This window comes from Mustela putorius, unplaced genomic scaffold (assembly GCF_011764305.1).
Source record: "Mustela putorius furo isolate JIRA1106 unplaced genomic scaffold, ASM1176430v1.1 tig00000765_pilon_pilon_pilon, whole genome shotgun sequence".
NCBI classification, from domain to species: Eukaryota; Metazoa; Chordata; class Mammalia; order Carnivora; family Mustelidae; genus Mustela; species Mustela putorius.
Window position 1 is genome coordinate 7,651,205 of NW_025421470.1, and position 21,914 is coordinate 7,673,118.

At 38.7% G+C, this 21,914-nt stretch overlaps 1 protein-coding gene across 8 annotated transcripts in view; it reads right to left on the reverse strand.

The window, feature by feature from the left end:
- The window catches only part of DYRK1A (dual specificity tyrosine phosphorylation regulated kinase 1A), a 141,342-nt gene that overhangs the window by 83,985 nt on the left and 35,443 nt on the right, over positions 1 to 21,914 (reverse strand). For 4 of the 8 annotated variants that reach the window (XM_004762157.3, XM_045084505.1, XM_045084507.1 and 1 more), the window contains exon 2: positions 5,768 to 5,853. The exons of 2 other annotated variants lie outside the window; for them this stretch is intronic. In XM_004762157.3, coding sequence (XP_004762214.1) covers positions 5,768 to 5,777 — 10 coding nt within the window. In that variant the 5' untranslated portion in view covers positions 5,778 to 5,853. Of the gene's footprint in view, positions 1 to 4,282; positions 4,376 to 5,767; positions 5,854 to 21,914 lie in introns of all 8 variants that reach the window. 2 more of the 8 variants (XM_045084508.1, XM_045084510.1) reach the window with 1 other exon arrangement.

Sequence of the window (21,914 nt, forward strand, 5' to 3'; positions counted from 1 at the left end):
GCCTCCCCTGCCTCCACCCTGCTTAATGTGGATTCTATTCCCAGCAGTGTCTCCGGAGGTGTGAGGCTTTGGCCAGGAAGGGACCTTCAACTGGCTTTCCAAGTTCATAGGGACGAGACAGCTCTGACCCCAAAGAACTCCCGTGCACCTCTTGTATCCTGGGAAGTGAGAAACCTCTTAAGTCTCTGCTGCTGTTCTCAAACTTGCTTGACACACTCTGCAGGGAGTTTTGTTGGCTATCTTGAGGTTCTCTCTTGTTCTCAGGCCTGATAGCCTGCTGCTTCCTTCTGCATTCTTCCGTACAAATGTTGACATCATGCAGGTCTTGCAGTTATTGGGGACTTGCTCCCACCCACTTATATTAGGGTTTGTGGGGATACCTTTCACCTAGTCTTGTAGAGGCCGCTGAACATGAGTTTTTGGTTTTGTTGTTCTAGCTACCCTGTTTTTAGAGAAAACTGCAGAGATTCAAAAAACTGCCCTGCTATCATCTTTTCAGAGCTCAAACATTCTTTTGGAGGTCCATTTAGTAGGTATCTGAAAATCTAATACTAACAAATATGAACTTATTTGCTTTCACTTTAAAATAAAGGCACTAAACACTAAGAAATGCAACTTTGCAATGTGGCTAACCCTGGGTTTCCCATTCATTTCCACACATATCATATGTTCTCTTATGTGATATGAACAGGATGCAATCATTAATTGCTTTCACTTAAAAACCAGAAGCTGAAATAATTAAAATATGAAATATAAGAGGAAAATAATTTGGATGTCTTAAAACCATTTTAAGAAATTTATTAGAGCAGACATTCACATTAAGATATTTTTAGGGGCTGAGATGGCAAAAATTGCTCTTTCTGCAAGGATTCATTGAGTCACCTTTTAATGTCCCAAGAACCCTGCTACAAAGACACGGGGCATACAAGAAAGATAAGCCACCTCGCTCTGATCTTGAGGAACTGTCAGACCAGGTGGAACAAAAAAACAGTAAGCAAATGTATGCAAATGCTATAAAGGCATTAACTAAAAATGATTTGCTAGAAAGAAATAATCCTGGAAGGAGAATATCTACCGAAGTGTTAGGTTTATTGCTTACTTTATGCATTCTTTTTTTCCTTTTTTAAGTTTTATTTAAGTAATCTCCACACGGGACATGGGGCTCGAACTCACCACCCTGAGACCAAGAGTCACATGCTCTTCCAAACGTGCCAGCCAGGCACCTCTTACTTTATTACACATTTCGGAAGCATGGGGAACTCTTTCCTGCACTGAGTATACACTATTACTTTTCTATTTCCCAAAATAGGAGATTCTTCTTTTTGCCAACTGAATTAGAGAGTTATTTTTAACTATAATACTCAATGCTCACAAAGATATATTAGAAAACACACAATTATGTAACACTAGTGTGTGTAAACTGGTACATATCAACAAAAAGTTTCCTGAAAAGTTGTTATCAAGGGCCTTAACATTTTCCAAACCCTATAACCCAATATTTACACTCCTAGGAATCAATTATAAAAAAGTAACTTAAGGGGCGCCTGGGTGGCTCAGTGGTTTAAGCCGCTGCCTTCGGCTCAGGTCATGATCTCAGGGTCCTGGGATCGGGTCCCGCATCGGGCTCTCTGCTCGGCAGAGAGCCTGCTTCCCTCTCTCTCTCTCTGCCTGTTTCTCCATCTACTTGTGATTTCTCTCTGTCAAATAAATAAATAAAATCTTTAAAAAAAAAAAAGTAACTTAACATATAACCAAAAATTTATGAACAGATGTTAGTGCTTTAAAAAAATGGAAAGGAAATTTTTAAAAAATAACAATGTCTACTAAAAAAAACAAGCTTAACTAGTAAATGATCATATTATGAAAGAGTCTCAAATCAACACACTTTAATGGAATCTGATAGCCCTGGGTTCAGAAATGAATGGAAAACACAGAAAGACCAGATGCGCAGGGCCGTGTGAAGAACAATTCCAAAAGGAGTCAGTGGGCAAGATGTGCCAAATATTTAAAGGTACACACCCAACACACCCTGCACCTGAGTGGGATCTGAACGTTCTTTTCTGAAGTTTACAGATCTGGCTTCTAACTGTTCTATAGTAATATACTATACTTCTCTGACAGCTCAACTATGCAAACCTTGCCCTGTAAAACTGACATTTTAAAAATAAATTAGATAATCTAAAACTTTAAATTCTGATGTATTAGTTTTAAGCACTTAAACTCATACATTTAGGAAATACGGGGGCGCCTGGGTGGCTCAGTGGGTTAAAGCCTCTGCCTTCAGTTCAGGTGGTGATCCCACGGTCCTGGGACCAAGCCCCACTTCGGGCTCTCTGCTTGGCAGGGAGCCTGCTTCCCTCTCTCTCTCTCTGCCTGCCTCTCTGCCTGCTTGTGATCTCTGTCAAATAACTAAATAAATAAATCTTTAAAAAAAAGAAATACGATAACGACTCTATGAACAAATTGGCACAATTTAAAATAAATCTCCAATGCATTCCTCCCAAAAAAGTGGTATTTCTTTATGTTCCAGAACTATTTCAAGTTTTAAAGTGACGAGCTTATCACTGATGTTCAAAGACAATTTTAATTGTTAAAGAAGCCTATGTCAACAAAATAAAGAATGGCATCAACTGCTATATCTCACAGCTTTTCAGAAATATTGGATGCTAATGAGCACAAATAACAAATAAAAGGGTGGGGAGCTCCTTTTATCAAGTAAACTGAAAAAAATACAAGAGCTTTTATGTTAATGTACACAGTAATCTCTGAGGCAGTGCATCTTACTAATGCAATCTCAGAAGTAAGTGATTCTACATCCTTTAAATAAATGAAATCTGGTTACCTCTTAGTTCAAAAGGGTAAAAAATGATCCTAGGTTCCCAGGATAATGGTATGCTTAGGTAGAATGTCATTCCTCTCTAACAGAAATGAACGGGAGTGAAGGGGTGTGTGCAGAAGAGACATCCAGGAAGCATCCGCTGAGTCTGGAGCGCAGGAGAAAGGAGTGGGACACAAATGTAGATCCTAGTGACATGGGCATGTGGCTGTCAGGCGAGGCCAGTACTGCGAATGCTATTAACCAAAGAGTATTTTCTGGTTTTGCTCTAGATGCCTTAAATTCAATACATAAGTCTTAAAAACTTATCATAAATATCCACTGAATCATTTCTTACGTATCTGCCCCCTCCTCCAACTAAACTGTGCTCCTGATTCCTAAGCAGGAGGACCCTTGTGGGCTGAGCACCCATATCATGTATTATATATGTTACATACATATACATATATTATAGTACCTGGTACAAATTAACCAAATAAATGTTTGGTCACAAATAATTTTTCATCCAAAAATCAAGAAATAACCCAATTTAACTTTATATTCTTATTTTTAAATATGCAAAAAACAACCACAAATTAAACAAGTACAAGAATACCTATATACACAAGTATTAGAGATGCATCAAAGTTGGACTCTGGCTTGGTGTTCAGTAAAAATCTATTAGTAAAGCTTTTGCTAGTGAAAGACCAATCATCAGTCAACACCTACTTCAACATGCTTTCTGGCACCCCTGTACCTGCACTTAATTGATGAAATGGTATGAGAGAGGAGGGTATCATCACATCTAACCAACATAAAGTCAGTACCACAAAAGCCCAGGGAAAACAGAATATTCACTTTCAAGTATGCATAAGCATTCTAGAAATAACTTTCACTGAAAAACTCCTTATGAGCTTTTATGTGTTAAAGTTCTATCAGCTGAAGTATAATAAAATGTGTGCACAGTAGTACAAGAGCAAACTGCTGCATTAATTAATGATGATTAGGACAGCTGCTAATTTTATGTTCAAAAACAATTATTAATTTGCAAACTGTTAAAAGGGAAATACACCAAGAGATAATACATATATTACAGAAAGCTAGATCTTCCTTCTTGAGTTTTTTTTTCCTTTATAAGCCAATAAATGCTGACAGTTTTTAAAGACTACAAGGCCAAATTAGAGAGACTGGGTTATATCATAAATCCAATCTTTGTAGAATTTTTTTTTTGGTCTCCCAGAACTCATGAAATTAACTAGGTAACCTTTATAAATGTATTTCATTTCATCCATAAGCCTTTCCAGAAAAAGAGCTATTTAGGAATGCTTCGTATCATTAAAGATTAAAGTAGAAATAAAACAGCAACTGTGCCACCTCCAAATTTCACTAGAGAAAATCCCCAAGATCATTAATATCCATGGATCAATCTATGAGATAACCCCCAAAATACTTTGTTCCTCTACTGACCTCAGTTGAAAGTGAGCATCTACTTGGTATAGCCAATGTGCAGTATAGTGCCCAACGAGCAATCCAGGAGCTGACAGTGCTGAGAAATTGTTCCTGCACCAAAAGGTCAAACTTAAAAATCTGACAACAAAATTTTCATAAAATTCTAAAATATTTCTCTGCAAATATTCCTATTTATTTCGCTACGACGGTGCGATTCAGCCTCAGCATTGTGTTAACTTTCTCAGCCCCTCGGCCAGAATGCATACCCGGCACAGCTCTAGTTTGCACAGGCAGACACACATGTGCCCATTTGAGAGACAGAGCACAAAGGATGACTCAATCACCTTTTACTTAAAAAAGAAATTACCATCAAATTCTTTGAATCCCTCGTGAATGTAAAATATTATTTGATCTATAACTTAATTTAAAAATATATTCAAACATATACCTTCATTCAAAATAGCAGAGACATGTTTTTAATTCCCACTTTAAAGTCAAAAAGGTCAATTTTTCCTTTAGAAAACAAAGATCACCAAAAAGAAAAACTAGTCACAAAAACTTTAACAGCTACACCAATAATATAATTAATTATCTACATGAGGTTTATGTAGTTACTTCTTTTCCAGTTAAAGACCACATTTTCAAACAGTTTATAAATATAATCCAATTAAGACTATCCTGACAAAGTCTGCAAATATAAGCTACTTGGTTAAACAAAACACCTCACCATCAGCCTGATTTAAGGAACTTACAGGTTTGAAAGTGAACACATTATCCATTAACTACCCTGTATTTTCAAGAGTCCGAACATAGTCACAGATGAGCTAGCTTCCAATTTCCCACTTTCCATCACTAAGATCACCTCAACTCATACTAAAGCAATCCAAAAACTTCTTTCCAAAATGCCTTTATAATGCTTCTCCTGCATAAATACAAATAACAAAAGGGAGAAAGGGAAGAAAGAGAAGAGAGAGGGATGAAGAAAGGATGAAGGCGCGAACAAGGGAAGAAAAAACAAAATCCCAGACCATGTTATTCCATGGGTGTAATACCCTTAATTTAACTGTCGGTCTTAGATACACTACTAACACCTACTCCCCATGCCTTTAAAAGATTTGCTCTATTTTAATGGGGATCTGAAGGACACACACATTCAACCACAAAGGTGAATATTAGTGAATTTTTATTTTTTATTTTAAACAGAAACACTTCAATTCTCAAGAAAGTATTAGCCAACCAACCACTTTCAAAAAGGTCAAGACCAGCAATCCTAACAATCACTGTGATGTACTTGTATGAATACCACACTGTAAGTCACTAATTATCAAACGGATTCCCAAAGTCATTTATTAAATATCCCAACTAACTTTGTATTTATTGATCTAAATATAATTCCCCCCACTAATGCTGTTTATCAGAAAGCTCCCGCATTCAAAATACAGCACCAGTTCCCACATTCGCTCAGACAGCCACAGCTTTACTGTATTTCAAAACTTGAGTCACCTGTATGCATCGTCTTCTTTCAAGTCTCATATCATCCTGATGGGGTGGGGGGAGGGAGGGAAGAGTCCAGCAGCAAAACTATAACACTGTGTGAAGAAAAACAGATTATGATAAGAGATAAGGATGCAAGACAATTACCCCTATTGAGGAACATCTAACGCAACTACAATCCCCAAAACAGAGATAAAATTATCTGCAAATTTGTTTACTAACATTTATTTATGCTTACTTGAAAATAATTTCCATTAATGACAATCAATTATATATATAAAATGTAAAGTATTCAACTGTCAGGAAGAAAAAGTTTCAAAATCTGCCTACTACCAATGAAACTTCAGGCATTTCTAGGTATGAACTAAGGGGTCAATATTCTGCTATTCTATATATCTGGGAAAAATTTACATTTTCTAATATCCATCAATTCACAAATCAGTATGAATATAAAGTCACTTTTTATCGTGGCTTACTATCAGGTAAGCAGAGGTAATGCAAGCTGCTTTACAAGAAGGATAACGTATCAATCTACCAATTGTTATTTGTAAATTAAGTTCTGAGACACTGTGCATAACTGCTCCCCTAAGCCCACAAGCCCTCTTCTGCTCTCCAGGTGGCTTCTTCTACTTTACTGTCAGCCTTTCACTGTACCTCCTACTTACTACTTCCACTGGTATTTCACAAATGACCAGCAAAATTTATAATGACTGATGGGAAAACAAAAACGACCTGAATGTTGTTATCAACTGAGAGTAAGTGATTAGAGAAGAGACTAGACCAAGCACAGGCTACAACGCACCTTATTTATATTCAGCCTAAAAATATACTTTTTAAATTGATACTATGGAATTCAATAAATATTATTAATGAAACAATGTTGCTTATGTTGGCCAAGTTCCCAAGCCAGCCAAAAGAAACTTACTGATACCAAAAGACATTACTGATCATGGACACTGGGGACCACTGAAAATACAGAAAGTAACCAATTCTAGATCCTCTCTCTCTGAAGAAAGTCTCAAATATACGTTGTTTTCCTTTGTTAGTACTCAACTCCTGATATCTCTAATTCCCTAAATTTTACCTTAGGGAATCCCAATCACCCAGCTTTGTAATCCTTTCTCCTAAGTAGTCCTGTGTTCCTCAATTACCATAAAAAACTCCTATTACCTCACTTCAGGTATGTGATAGAAAGAAATCAAGTGGACTGAAATAATTTACTTTCATGTTTGCAACTCTCAACAAGGAGGCTACTAGTTAGTCCAAATGAACTCCTAACTGGTAGAATTCTAATCACATTATAAAATAAAGTTTACAATGACCAAGGTAGCTTGAAGAAAAACATTTTTAGGAAATGGTCATAATACAGATTCAAATGTATATTTATTGCCCCCAAATATTTCTGCTCTTCATTCCTTTCTCCATTTGTGCACTCCCAGCTTCTTTAAACACTGGACGTTTGTACTCCCAAGAGCAGTACCGGGAAGTGCAGCTCAGAGACGGGGATGTAAATATATGAATTATCTGTAACTTAGGAACTGCCTGTGTCTAAGATCATTGCCTATATTCCAGACCCCATTCCTAAAGAACATATTTCCAGTTTAGATGCTATGGTAAAACCTCAGACGTGGGACCAACTGATACCCATTCCGGAGGTTGTGTGGACAGATGGATGGATGAATGAACATTAAAGTACTACATCAAAACAGTTTTATTCCAAAGAGTAACAGTATTTGAACTCTCAGGAGTAATGATTTTTACTTCAAAGACATAGTTTTCTAACCATTTTTCTCCCATAAATCATCTTTACCATTCTAGCATGGACCATGGGGACAGGAAATGTGAATTAAATCTCTAGCTATGAATTATATATTATCAAATCTTTTAGGTTCTCAACATCCCATTCTTCACCTATAAAATGTTACTTACAATGCTATCTACACTTTGCCAACTTGAATGGTTTCGACAGGATAGATACTGCTGATACCAAAGGACTTCATAAGAAAAAAGCAGAATCAGATAAACCATTAGCATTTTGTATCCTATTAAAAGCCGTTAGAAAGTGGCAGATTACGCTTACTGTACAAAACATCCAAAGGTAAGAATATAAGTGGGCCGGTGACACAAAGGAGAGTACAAGTGACCGGGCGTCAGGAGAAGCACCCATCAAAACTGTCTGAACCTAAAAAGGACATCTTTTAGAAAAGTCGACCATTCCTCACTACTCATCTGAAAAGTAGCCTTTAGCAAAGGGTAAAGCAAATCTACAAGTTACAAAACCTGCTGTTGACATATGCGGCAACTAAGCCATCATCTACTGAGCAATGCTAAAACTCCTTAAGTCTTGACCTTGGACTGCTTTAAATTAAGATTCTAGTGATAATTCCACATATCCTTCAGGCTGCTCACTTATCAAAAAAAAATATGTTTATATCAGGTCAGTGTTTTATGACAATAAGCAGGTAACAGCAAACACCAAAGCTACTTTGCAAACTATAAATATAATTTTCTTTCTAAAGAAGACTAAAAATCCATCATCCTCTAAATTTTTGAGAAAAATCTCCAGTGAATTTTCAACTTTCCCCCCCACAAATGCAGTCATTCACAATTATAGAGCTAAATTAGATGCTAATGAAAAGCATCTACTATCCTTACCACAGGAACCTCCTATAATCCTCTAAATCTTTTGCTGTATGCTTTAGCTCACATTTTGCCAAAGGCAACATAACAGTCTACAAACAATCTAGAAACTGAGCTTAACTGGTTTTTAAAGCTAAACCTACAAAGCCTGTTTTAGTTGTCTGAAAATCACTGCATAACAGTAGTAACAACCTACAGCAGCAGGGAGAAAATTTCAACAGGCTGAATTTAAACACCTGGAATTCCCCCCGTAGGTATCAGATTCAGTCTCCTGGCACCTGTCTCTACAGTGGGGCGGGGGGGGGGGGAGTGAAGGAGAGAGAGGGAGAACATGGAGACAACTAATTAAAAGCAGTGATGGACTGAGATTTATATAATTAATGCTAATCCTCAAAGATGAAGATTGGCAAAACAATGATTGAAATGAATGCATTAGCATGATATGGCAAATCCAGATTAACTCAGGAGTTAATAAACTAAATGATAGCTGTGAAGTTTTCTCTCATGTCACAATGTTTTATAATGACACAAAACTAGAAATTATATGGAGCTTCAAAATAACTAAATTAGTAGGTAAGTATGACAAGCAGCAAATAAAAATAATCAGTATGACACAGGCTTCAGTAATACTTATAGGTACTGTTCTATTTCTTAAACTGGCGAAGCACACAGCTGTTTTTTATTTTCTTTTTATTTTACAGGTTTTGTATAGTCTTGCATATATATTTCAAGATTTAAAAATTTAATCCACATAAAAAAAATTTAATGCACAATAGTATTTAAAGGGACAATCAGATAGTTTAGAAGATGCCAATTTAAAAATAAGCTACCCACTCCCTAAAAAGAATAAGCTACAAAAATGAAATCAGGGAAAACTAAGCTGATAGATCTACAACTTGATTCCATGCATTAAAATTCCAACATGATTATCTAAAAATTATACTGTGACTGGCTTTTCTTATAAACTTTTATTCATTTACACTAACATTAAGGAAGCAACAGAAGTGTCCTATTTTTCCACAGAACAATTTTAGAAACAGACTTTCTATAATTACAACAGCCAAAGAAGTCAAAGCAAAAAAGAAATAGAAAAAAACATGGTTTTATACCTAATAAGAAAAACAAACAAAAAAAAACCTCTATTAACTCTAATTCCCAATAAGATGATCAAATGGCATACAGAGAAAAGGCATTTTCACTAACTAGAGATGTCAAGTGAAAATTCTTAAAACCAAAATGATTTAGGACTCCTCCAAAACCCCTAGAAATAGTCCTAGCTGTAAAAAAAAAAAAAAAAAAAAATTAAAAAGGAAAAAAATTTTTAAAAGCACAAGACTTCAGAATGGGATATGAAAGGAAATTCTGAGTAAAACTGCAGGGAAAAGAACATTTGCTGAACACTTACTGTGCACCAACTACTCTACTGAGATACTTGAGAGAAGCTGACACATTTACTCTCACAACAACCCTATAAGCAGGCAGTGTGATTTCCATTTCATCGCTGGGGAGAGCAAATTCAGAGAGATGAACCCGCCTGGACTAAGGTCACAGCTTGTGAACTCTGGTCCCACACCAAAGTTCTTATTTTCTACTATACCAAAATGCCTCTTATTAATAAGTGTTGAAACAGTCATGGGAAAATTTCAAAGATCTAAGAATCTACATGTGTCTAGGTCTGATTTTAAGACCCCATACTCAATCTTCCACCTCAACCACCCTAAACAAAAAAGAAGGTTGCTAAGCAGTAAATTAATTTGTAAAAAGCACTTCAGTTTAGGAGAATGATAAAGAAACTCTCAAGTCAGTCTAGCAGAGAAAATTGGATCACAGCAAAACAGACTGATACATATATTCCTCTACCATAAAAATTAAAGGAGACAAACTAAAAAGAGGGTAAACCCCAAAAGCAGGTAAGTCATTACTGCACCAAAGCCTTGGAGAAATTTAAAAAAAAAAAAAAAAAAGATCACAATTATATGACTCCAATGGCATGTGGGAAGTGGAAACGGCTGATATAAGTGCTAAAGAAAATAGAAAGATGTGATTTCTCATGAAATTATGTGGAAAAAAAAAAAAAAACTAACAACCCTGAGTAAACAGTAAAGAGAAGGTTCAGGAACTAAGAGCTGAGTGGATTAAATAAATGTTGCCCCAAATTTTTGCTCCCTCAAAGACCAAGTTACTTGACCTCTCTAGGACTGCATTCTGGGCTCAAATATGACAAAATTAGGCCCTAAGTATTTGTATACAACAATAAATACAGGAAAACAGGACGGAAATGCCCTCTGTGCGTATTACGTGTAACGTAAGGCATTGCCAAATACCCTTTTTAAAACTAGAGGGCAAAGACTATAAAGTTAGGGGTAAGCCATGATCAGTAAATATAAATTACTGTTACCCCATCACTAATTCAAAATATGTCAACTACCAACATATTTATATGTATTCTTTTGTATTCTGAGTTCCTTGAACATAAATTCTCAGACCACAGAACATTTTAGGAACCTAGCTCCCACTATTAGAGTGACTACTACATAAAATAGATACTAAGAAACACCTCATAAGTGAACTCATAGGTTCCAGAAGGCTTTTTTCTAAAACAGCTGGATGAAACTCAACAATAATCACTGTTTTAGTTAAATGTGCAACTAAACGAACTTTCAAAAGCTGGCTTGGCCCACCTCTGTCTGTAGAGTTCCAGGCCCACACTTCCAAAGGCCCAGCGAACGGAGCTTGAATGTCCCAGATATTGTTGTTTCCCAAAGAGATGTCTTATCTTTAACGGATACATATTTACTTTCATTCACTTAATTCCCATAAATAGTTACATAAGGTAAGTAATAATACCCATTTTACAGGTGAGGAAACTAAAGCCCAGAGAAGTGAAGTTGCCCAAAGTCACACATGACTAATGGTGAAGAGAAAAATTTCAAATCCAACCAAAATGACTCCGAAACCAATGTTTTCAGGCACATGTTAAATTGAATTTACTATCTCCTTGCCCTTCTCCTCTGCCCCCCAAAAAGGGGAGGAAAGACCAGGCAGGACAAGGGAAAAAATTAAAAAAATCTGTTTCTCCTCCTGTATTCCCAGTCTTTGGTGACAGATGTCACCATCACCCCCATCTCCCAAGGCAAGCCCTAATCACCCAGAACCTCTTTCCTAGTGCTTACACCACATCGATTTGACAAATTCTTGTGCTGGATTCACCTCAGAAAGGTCTTCCCAGCAGGCCTTGTGCTCCATCTTTCTCTGCCTGCCTCAGTCAATGCCCCTCCTGTCCTGTCAGCACTCCTTCCTCAAATCTACCCATACAACCCACTCTCACTCAAACTGCAGGCCTCATGGGACACCTGGGTGGCTCAGTTGGTTGGACAACTGCCTTCGGCTCGGGTCATGATCCCGAGTCCCGGGATCGAGTCCCACATCGGGCTCCCAGCTCCATGGGGAGTCTGCTTCTCCCTTTGACCCTCTCCTCACTCTCACTGTCTCTCTCTCAAATAAGTAAATAAAAATCTTTAAAAAAAAAAAACCTGCAGGCCTCAAAGCACAGGCTGTCACCATTCCAGCCCAATCGTGTAACATCAGGCTGTTCTGAAGCTGGAACTTGACGATGGTCTTCATTTCCATTTAAAATTAAAACCTACGGGGCGCCTGGGTGGCTCAGTGGGTTAAAGCCTCTGCCTTTGGCTCAGGTCATGATCTCAGGGTCCTGGGATTGAGCCCCACATCGGGCTCTCTCCTCAGCAGGGAGCCTGCTTCCCCCCTCTCTCTGCCTGTCTCTCTGCCTACTTGTGATCTCTGTCTGTCAAATAAATAGATAAAATCTTTATTTACCTTAAGTATTTCTCCCATCACTTCTCTGAAATAAACACACTCCATTCTGACTGTAACACATTACAAGCTCCTTATTGTTAAAAAAGGGAGTAAGAAGAAACTGAATAGGAATAAAGAGCCAAAGGTCACGCAAACTTCCAATACCCTAAGAAGCATCTGCTCCTATTGTTTATTTCACATCTTCCCATCAACACTCTGTACCTGCAGCTCCTTTCACGGTGGTACAGTACCCCGCTACACACAGACCCAAGTTTACCTGAAACAAATACCTACTGGGGGATATTTGGGTTGTTTCCAATTTTTCACTACCATAAATTCTGAAGCTTGGAGCCTGCTTTTACCCATCTGCTAATAGGAATTAAAAGCAAAATATCAGGAACACCAAGACTTATTGAATCTCTGTTGTGTTTGCTTACAGATACATTTTACATCACCTACATATAATGTACTCAAACTTCCTATTATTCAATCAATCCTACCTTCTAAAAGGAATTAAATGACTTCAAGGACTCTGAGATTCACACCAGAGCAAGAGCTAATGTGGAATGTTATCCCTAGTTACATTTCCCTACCCAACCTCAACATCTGGGTTGATCTCATTCATTTATATGTTCCTATCAGACAGAGGACACTTTAAGAAGAATATGCAGTCGACAGCCTGCAAGCCCTTCTAGTTTTAAGGAATGCCCCGCTGGAGGGGCACCTGGGTGGCTCAGTCGGTGAAGTGTCTGCCGTCAACTCGGGTCATGATCCCAGAGTCCTGGGATCAAGCCTTGCACCGGGCTCCCTGCTCAGTGGAGAGCCTGCTTCTCCCTCTCCCTCTGCCCACCCCATGCTCTCTCTCTTGCTCTCACTCAACCGCTCACTCTCACTCCATCTCAAATAATTAATTTTTTTTAAGATTTTATTTATTTATCTGACAGACAGAGATCACAAGCAGGCAGAAAGACAGGCAGAGAGAGAGGGGGAAGCAGGCTCTCTGTCGAGCAGAGAGTCCCATTCGGAGCTCAAGCCCAGGACCCTGAGCTTGTGACCTGAGCCAAAGGCAGAGTCCTAACCCACTGAACCACCCAGGTGCCCCTCAAATAAATAAAATCTTTAAAAAAAAAAAAAAAAAAAGAAAGAAAGAAAGAAGAAAAAGAAAAACAATGGAAAACCACTCTGCTCCATCCTTTCTGATAGTACTGACTTTTCTAGAGTGGTCATATATATTTATATGCACGCACACATATAATTTTACTTATAAAATATACATTATGTATAATTAATTTACCTAAGTGCATGCACACATATACTTAGTCGGTTGTATGTACTTTTATACATATATAATTATATGTAATTTTAGAAACCACTGCTTTTAATTATCCTTGCATTTCAAAAATACAGAAAAATAACCAGGCCAGAAATAATCAAAAACACACACTGCTATTAGCAGCTTACATCTTCCTCCAACAAGCCGATTATGAAGAGTAGTAAATGAGTTTAGTTTTACTTATTTTTCCCAACCACACTTTTGAAAAACTCAAAAATTCTGAAACTGTGTGTGGCCTTGTATCTCAGAGCATCAGTTATCCTCCAAATACCCCATGTGTCTTACTTGTAGCCGCAGCCTCAGGGCTTGCCTCCAGTTCCTTCCCTTAGCCCCTCCACTCGTTTCTCTATCCATGTTTCCCTCCAAAAGAAGTATTTCTAAGTTTTATTCTGAACTAACAATGCTGAACTACTCTTTTCTCCACACTCCTCTCTAACTCAGTATCGAGTCCAACAGCTGCTAGATGTCACCTACAGCACCAGTACTTCCTCCGCTTCCCCTGGCAGAGACACATCCTCCCTCTGTCCTCACGTAACTCCGCCTCCCATCTTTATCCCCAGTTGCCACCGTTCTTCCAGCGACTTCAGGACAAACTGCTGGCTTCTTCCTTTACTCCACATGGTCTCACTAAATCCTGTCCATTTTCAAAATGTCTCCTACCTTAATTATTCTCCAGGCCCACTGTAATCACCTTGGTCTAGGTCCTTATTTCATACTTGGTATTACAGATCCCCCTAGAACGAAGCTTCTCCTGGGCCAGGTGGTGTGTCAGAAACACTTTGGGAGGTTCTCAAAACCGGACTGCAGACTCCCACACCCAAAGATACTGATTTAGGAAGCATGTGGAAGAACCCAAGAAGTCCCTCTTCCCCCCAGTGATTTTAGAGCCCAGCCGGGCGTGGAAGCGACCAAACTTAAAGGCAGTTTATCCCTTGTCTTAATTCATCTGGCATACAGCTGCCACATGTATCTTCCTGAAGCACGTGACTTTCCACCTGGATTTAACTTACCCTCTGTAACTTAAGAATATTTGATCAAATTTTAATGCCCTGACAGAGAGTTTAGGACAGCATTCTATAAAATGCCTTTAACCCCATTCTGCACCAATGCTCAAATGATTTTTCCCTACCTAGTTTGCCTCTTCTTTACCTAACCGCTTACGTAAATCCTATACATCCTTCAAGATCACCGACCATAACTCCCCCTCATCCAGCTTTACGTCACTCCAGCCTCTCTGAATTTGCATTCAATGACCCACCACTATATTTTTTAATTATTTGTTCTACTGTTACTCCTTGACATTATCTCCTGCTTGGTGAGCTTCCCATTTCTATTTCAAGAGTAGACGTGCAATGAACGCACTGGTAAAGTTGAGTAACAACATGGAAAATACTGTTCTATGCAGAAAAAGTAAGTTATAAAACACTATGCAAAATCCTGTTAACCACCCACCACCTGCCTCTCTACTTGTGATCTCTGTCAAAATCCTGTAAAAAACAAACAAACAAACAAACAACAACAAAAAAAAGTATGCAGACACCATGTGATAACATTTGTTTTTCTTTTTAAGGAGAGAAATAGTTGTGTACATTCAAAAAAAAAAAAAAAACAACACTGACCCATTATCCACAAAACGTAAATAGTAGTTCTCTCAGGAGAGAGGAACTGAGGGAAACTTATTCTTATCTTTTGTATTTTCTAAATTTCCTAAAAGGAACATGCATTTTGTAATGAAACCAAATCCTCCTAGAATCTTAAATGTTAAAATCTTAACCGAGAGTTTTTGTGACCAATGGAAATGCTTTAAAAATGGCCGGCATGGCTGTCAGCAGCCGCACTGTCACAGTCTTAACACTTAGGACTTATTTATTAATGTTTACATTTCCCAACCTCTACTTCAAATTCCACTGGCCTCACGAGATGGATGTTCAACTTCTAGGACCCTGTTCAGGGCTTCGCAAATCAATTTTATACATGAGCATACTACTTCTCTAGCTGTACAGAAGCAGAGTTATACTTACTCTCTTGGTTTGTCCTTTCAATCAAAACTACAAATCTTAACATAGTATTATTGCTCTTATTTCCACATAAGAGCAGGAGACATGAACAGGTGAGAAAACTGTAATTAATATTAAAATAAATCTTAGGAATGAAGCTCTGGAAAAACCTTTAACATACCATCTAAAGCACCATTTCCTTCCTGGCAGAAAAAAGTCCTAAATACAGTGAAACCTACCCATTTCAAAGATTAATTCTCATGATAAACTACAAGAAAATGTTCAATCCATAGTTACAAATTCTAAGCTAAATTCCTCGATCCCAACTTGAGTTCATGATGTTCCTCCCGCACACTGAACAAACAGGAACGAGCTACACACAGCCTACAAAATATTCTTCCTACCCACACTCCTCAGCTTTTCTCCAACTGCACATCAAGACACTCAAATGTGTCTTCTCAAACTGAACTGGCCAGCTTCCATCCTTTTTTTCCTGCTCAAGTCTCCTGTTTTCTCAATTTATGATCTCCAAATTTGTACACAGTACACTTAAACACTAGCCTTGCAACACTAAATATTGTTTCTATACAGTTTTCCTTTCTTCGTGTAGTACTGATTCATGGTCCACTTGTGGTCTATTATACCTCATGCTCAATCTCAAATCCCTTTCATGAAAGAAAACACAAAATTGGGGCGCCTGGGTGGCTCAGTGGGTTAAGCTGCTGCCTTCGGCTCAGGTCATGATCTCAGGGTCCTGGGATCAAGCCCCGCATCGGGCTCTCTGCTCAGCAGGGAGCCTGCTTCCTCCTCTCTCTCTGTCTGCCTCTCTGCCTACTTGTGATCTCTGGCTGTCAACTAAATAAATAAAAATCTTTAAAAAAAAAAAAAAGAAAGAAAACACAAAATTTATATATAGAAGTATATCATTAAAAATAATTCAAAAATCAGGAACAACAGTTTTCAACACTAAAAAGAAAAGGTGACAGAGAGTATGGTAGATTCACCTAACAAAATATGATATAACCCTTTAAGTTCTTACGGTAACTGCACGGCATGAAGGAAAACGTCATATACTATGTCAGAAAGAACTCAAAACCTTCCCCAAAGCAAAATCTCAAGGAAGTAAAATACACTGAAAAAACTCTGGGGGAAGATATGTAAGGTTATTAATAATGAATGTCTTTGGCTAATATAATTCTGGGTGATTTTTAAATTTTCCTCTTTACATTTTTCAGACATCACGACTCTTGTAAGTAAGCATATCTCTTATAATCAGGAAAAAAATGGCCCAAGAAATCCAAACCTCCTTATGAAATATAAATGTCATGGTATCTGGCTAACAGCCACAACCATGAGAACAACCTCCAAGTGCATCCAATTTCTAAAACTCCAATATAGGTAAAAAGCTCATGAAAATAAACTATTAAAGATCTTTGTTTAAAAAAATCATTTAAGGGGCACCTAGGTGGTGCAATCAGGCATTTGACTCTTGGTTTTGGCTCAGATCGTGAACTCATGGTTGTGGGATCAAGCCCTGTGTGGGCTGTGCTCAGTGCAGTCTGCTTGAGATTCTCTCTCCTGCTGCCCCTCCCACTCACGCGCTATGAAATGAATAAATAAGTCTTTAAAAAGAGTCTGTTAATATATCACTAGATCACTGTCCACAATAGGACCAAATAAAGTACTTATTTAGTGTCCCTTCACCCAACACTCAAGGCCCTACAGCCATCAGACTCCTGAGTCAACCTGCCCTAGTTTAACTTCTGGCTCCACAACTTACTAGGTGGGCTCACACAAGGTTCTAAACTGTGAGATGACTAAGTGTCTTCATCTACAAAGTGAGGATAATCCCATAAAATTGTATTAACAATGACACAGCACACATAAAGCATTTATAACACCGCAGTGTTCAATATACTACCGCCAGCATTATTTTACCTTCACCTTTCCAGTCTTATCTCCTACTATAAAAACTTTTCCCAAATTGACACTCCAGCCACAATGGACAAAAGCTACTTTTTTGCTCCGGCTATTCAATGAGCTTTCCTCATCCTTCCCTGCCTGTCAACACCAAGCTCCAAGCCCAACACCAACCAGTGCTGCCTTCACAGAAGTCTCCAATCAGCATCGCCTAGAAACATCAATCGCTCAGCAACCCTGCGCAGCAGAGTTTACACCAAAAGACTACTGCCCTCACACCACTCACCTTGGATGCTAGCTAACTAACTGTATGCATGCCAGCATCCAGACCCAGAAAATATTAAGAGCTTTCTTTGGCATGCTGTTGAGGAAGGCCAGCTTCCTCAACCACAACAGACTCTCAGAAAAGGAGAGAAAACCATAATCATCAAACCACATCATTGCCTAAAACATCTGCTCTGCGTTGTTTTGTTGAAACAAGTAAGCTAAAATTCTTCAGTATCTGGGGCACCTACCTAGGTGGCTCAGCTGGCTGGGCATTGGGCTCTTGGTTTTGGCTCAGGTCATGATCTCAGGGTTATGGGATCAAACCCCACAACGAGCTACACACTCAGCATGGTGTCAGTCTGCTTGTCCTACTCACTCTGCTTCCCACCCCATCCCTATCCCCACCATTCACACACGAGCCCATGCTCTCTCTTTCTCCCGTAAATAAATTTTAAAAATCCTTAAAAAAAAAAAAAAAAAAACCTTCAATATTTAAAACAAGATACTAACGATAGTTAAGTCATATCTGCAACCTACTGGTGGGAGCAACTGAGTTTGCCATGGTTTAGTTCTAGAACTCACTTCTGTGAAAAAGGCAAAAAAAAAAAGTGTTTTGCTACAGACAGTATTATATGAGCTAAGAAATATTTTATGTAATTATCAACTACATATAAAGAGCCATAATCAAATAGAGTTTGGGTATAGTTGAGGGCTTTTTTAAAAGACTTCATTGAAAGAGAGAGAGCAAGTGAGTGCACGCAGGTGCACAAGCAGGGGGAGTGGCAGGCAGAGGAAGAGGGAGGAGACTCCCTACTGAGTAGGGAACCCAATGTGGGACTGATCCCTGGACCCTGGAACCATGATCTGAGCCCAAGGCAGACACCTGACTGAGCCACCCAGGCGCCCCTAGCTGAGGGGTTTTATTCCTGTTAAATACCAAGCTTCCTTTTTTAAGAATAATTTTAACCATAGTTATTACTTATACTTAAAATGCTAAAAAACAAAAACAAAAACAAAAAACAGGTGGCCAAAATACTAACAACTGAAATCAAGGATGATGGGGACACAAGGGCTCCTTATGTCACGCTCTACTTCTGCATATGTCTGAAGCTTTTGATAATTAAAAAAGTTTCTTTGAAAAATAAAAATGTGGGACGCCTGGGTGGCTCAGTTGGTTAGGCAGCTGCCTTCGGCTCAGGTCATGATCCCAGCGTCCTGGGATCGAGTCCCACATCGGGCTCCTTGCTCCGCAGGGAGCCTGCTTCTCCCTCTGACTCTGCATTCCACTCTGTCTGCCTGTGCTCGCTCTCGCTCTCTCTCTCTCTGACAAATAAATAAATAAAATCTTTAAAAAAAAAAAAAAAGAAAAGAAAAATGTGATATATGAAAAAACTATTAGAAATGTAATTCTTTAAACCATAAACTAAGTGACTACTTATCAAAAGAAGCTAACTAAAAGGGGCCCACGGCGGGCTCCGTGATCAGTGGGAGCAGCGGGGGGGGGGGGGGGGGCCTACTCCCCCTGCTTGTGTTCCCTTTCTCACTGTGTCTCTATCAAATAAATAAAATCTTTTTCAAAAATCTTTAAAAAAAAAAAAAAAAAGCTAAAAGAAATGTGAAGATCCAGTAACATTTTATGATAATAGAACTCATAAACAAACCATGACTGAGCAAAATTTGCCTTTTTTCATTCTCCTGTTTGTTTCTCTTTAGGGAGAGGAGAAAGAGTCTAAAGTAACTTGCGAAACTATTTTCCACACAGTATTTTCAAATAAGGCACTAACAAAGATTTTCCTATGTAAGCTTTGGTTTACTATACATTCTTCAGAAGCAGTCACGTGTTACTAAATGTACAGTTGCAAGGTGAAAATCCAGGGAGGCAGGCGAAATTCCCTCTAGGATGTCACTAGCTAGCACTGCAGGATCAATAAAGTGCAAACTCCCTAGAGCCAAAGTCCCCAAGAGAGATGATCCCACTGCTAGTTTCAGCAGCTGACATGCTCTAGCCAATCTTGAGGGGTAAAAACTGAACATTTTAATAACTTACCCCCAAATTTCTTTTTGCTACCAAAGTCATACTTGATTTTTATCTTCCTATTTTTTCATATTATGCAGACAGTACATTTCTCATGATATCTAATACAGATGACTTAAACAATAACATTAAATTTATTATCAGACTGAGAGCTAAGAGGACTTCAATTTTACTTAATTCAAATCAATCCTTTGGCAGACATGGAAATGACAGTCTAGAGGTTAAGTGCCTTATTTACAGTATCTGAAAGTAAAACAATGGAAAGGTCTGGTTATCAAACCAATGACAGAAGCAAAATAATACTTAATTGCCATTTTAACTGAACATTTAACTCTACTGCTACAAAGAAGTATGTACAAAAACAATATTTATGTATATAACAACAACATAAGCATCCTTACATAAGAATGAAAATATACAGGACAATGTCCAGAAACTGCAAAGCTTTAAAGAGCAGTTTCTGGGGCTGGGACAACGGGACTGGGAAGGAGGGGAGAGAGAAATGGGGGGAAGGCGGAGAGAGACATTCATACATCTGTCCACACTGCAGAAGCGTCATCAATTACACTTACTGAAACAAATGAAAAATTATGTGAAGTAACAGCATATGGGCAAATAATCTCCTAAAAATCAGATGACGTCTTGACACAGACTTTAAAATTCACCTTTCATTTCTTCAACAAGTATGTGCTGAGTACTGGAGACATAAAGGCAGGATTTGCTGTCACTGTGCCTGCCCTCAGAGAACTCACAATCCAATGTGGGAAACAGACAAAAATCACAGTAATACTGAACTACATACTGTGCTACCAGTCATAAGGGAAAGTATGAATTACTAAGAGAACATATAACAAAGGGAACCTATTTAGATTTGAAAAAAGAGTATCAGAAATACTCTTTGCAAGAAGTTGACAGGTAAGATCTGAATTTGTAGTCTTTATGCCTGTTTGGCTTCTGAAGCTTACAATTCTTTAATTTCTAGATCCACATAATGAGAGGCAATGAGACAATCCAAAACGTCTAAGAAAATACTAGATGGATGGGGATCTGGAAGTACCAAGGCTGATCAGTCAAGACTGTGAAACTAGAGCAACAATGAATAGATGCCTTCAAATGATGAAGCAAGTCTCACAAATCTGGAATGAATTAACTAGCTTCCTATATTTCAAGAACACAGCACTCAAATCAGAAATAAGTAAAATGTCACAAGAGAATAAGTACAGAACAAACAAAAGAAGGAAGGCATCCAATAATGGGACAGTTGCTCCATGAACGGCAGCCCTCGACCACCACACGTTCCCGCAGGGCCTCACATACATAACATCCACCCCAGCCATGATTCTAACACTAAGCTGGAAATGGAGTTCAGTTACCCCAGAGCCCAACCCTCTGGCCCAAAGGCCCACATCATTACATTATTTTTTAAAAATTTGCCCACTCCAGGGGGAACAGCTGGTATTTTGTAAGAAAACGGTCTCCTCCACTGATGTGTTTTTGCCCTCTTTCCCTGAGGACAGCTTCTCAACATGGCAGAGGGAGCTGGAGCCCAGCAAAGCATGGTGGTTCTACTGAGATATAAAGATCAGAGTTCCAAAGAGCTGAAGTAGCTGGACGGGTAACAGAGAGAAGGAAGCCGTGCAAAAGGGGGGTCTCCCAAAGTCTGTGTGGGGGGACTCAAGAGGACAAGAATGCACAAGAGCAGGGTAAGACTACACAGCCTGGCAAAGACTAACTGCTAAGAGACTGGGAACAGAACAGAAGTGAGAGAGAATGAACAGGGCTGGGGACTTTGGTAGTCCCTGCCCAGGGACAGTGGAGGGAGCACAAAGGTCCATTTAATGTGCCGATCTCACTGGGCCATGGGAGTCCGGACATTTGCCCAAACATTTTTCTGGGTATGCAGTGATGGCGTTTCCAGAATTATTGTTTAATCAACAGACTCCTCCCTAATGTGGGTGGGCTTCATCCAATTATCCTATTCAGGGAGGGCCTGAATAGGATAAAAAGGTTGATCCTTCCACAGTAAGAACAAACTCCTGTCTGACCGCATTAAGCTGGGACATCAAGCTTTTTCCTGCCTCTAGACTCAAACTAAAACATCGGTTATTCTTGTGTCTCAAGCCTGCTGGTTTTCAGACTGGAACTTAA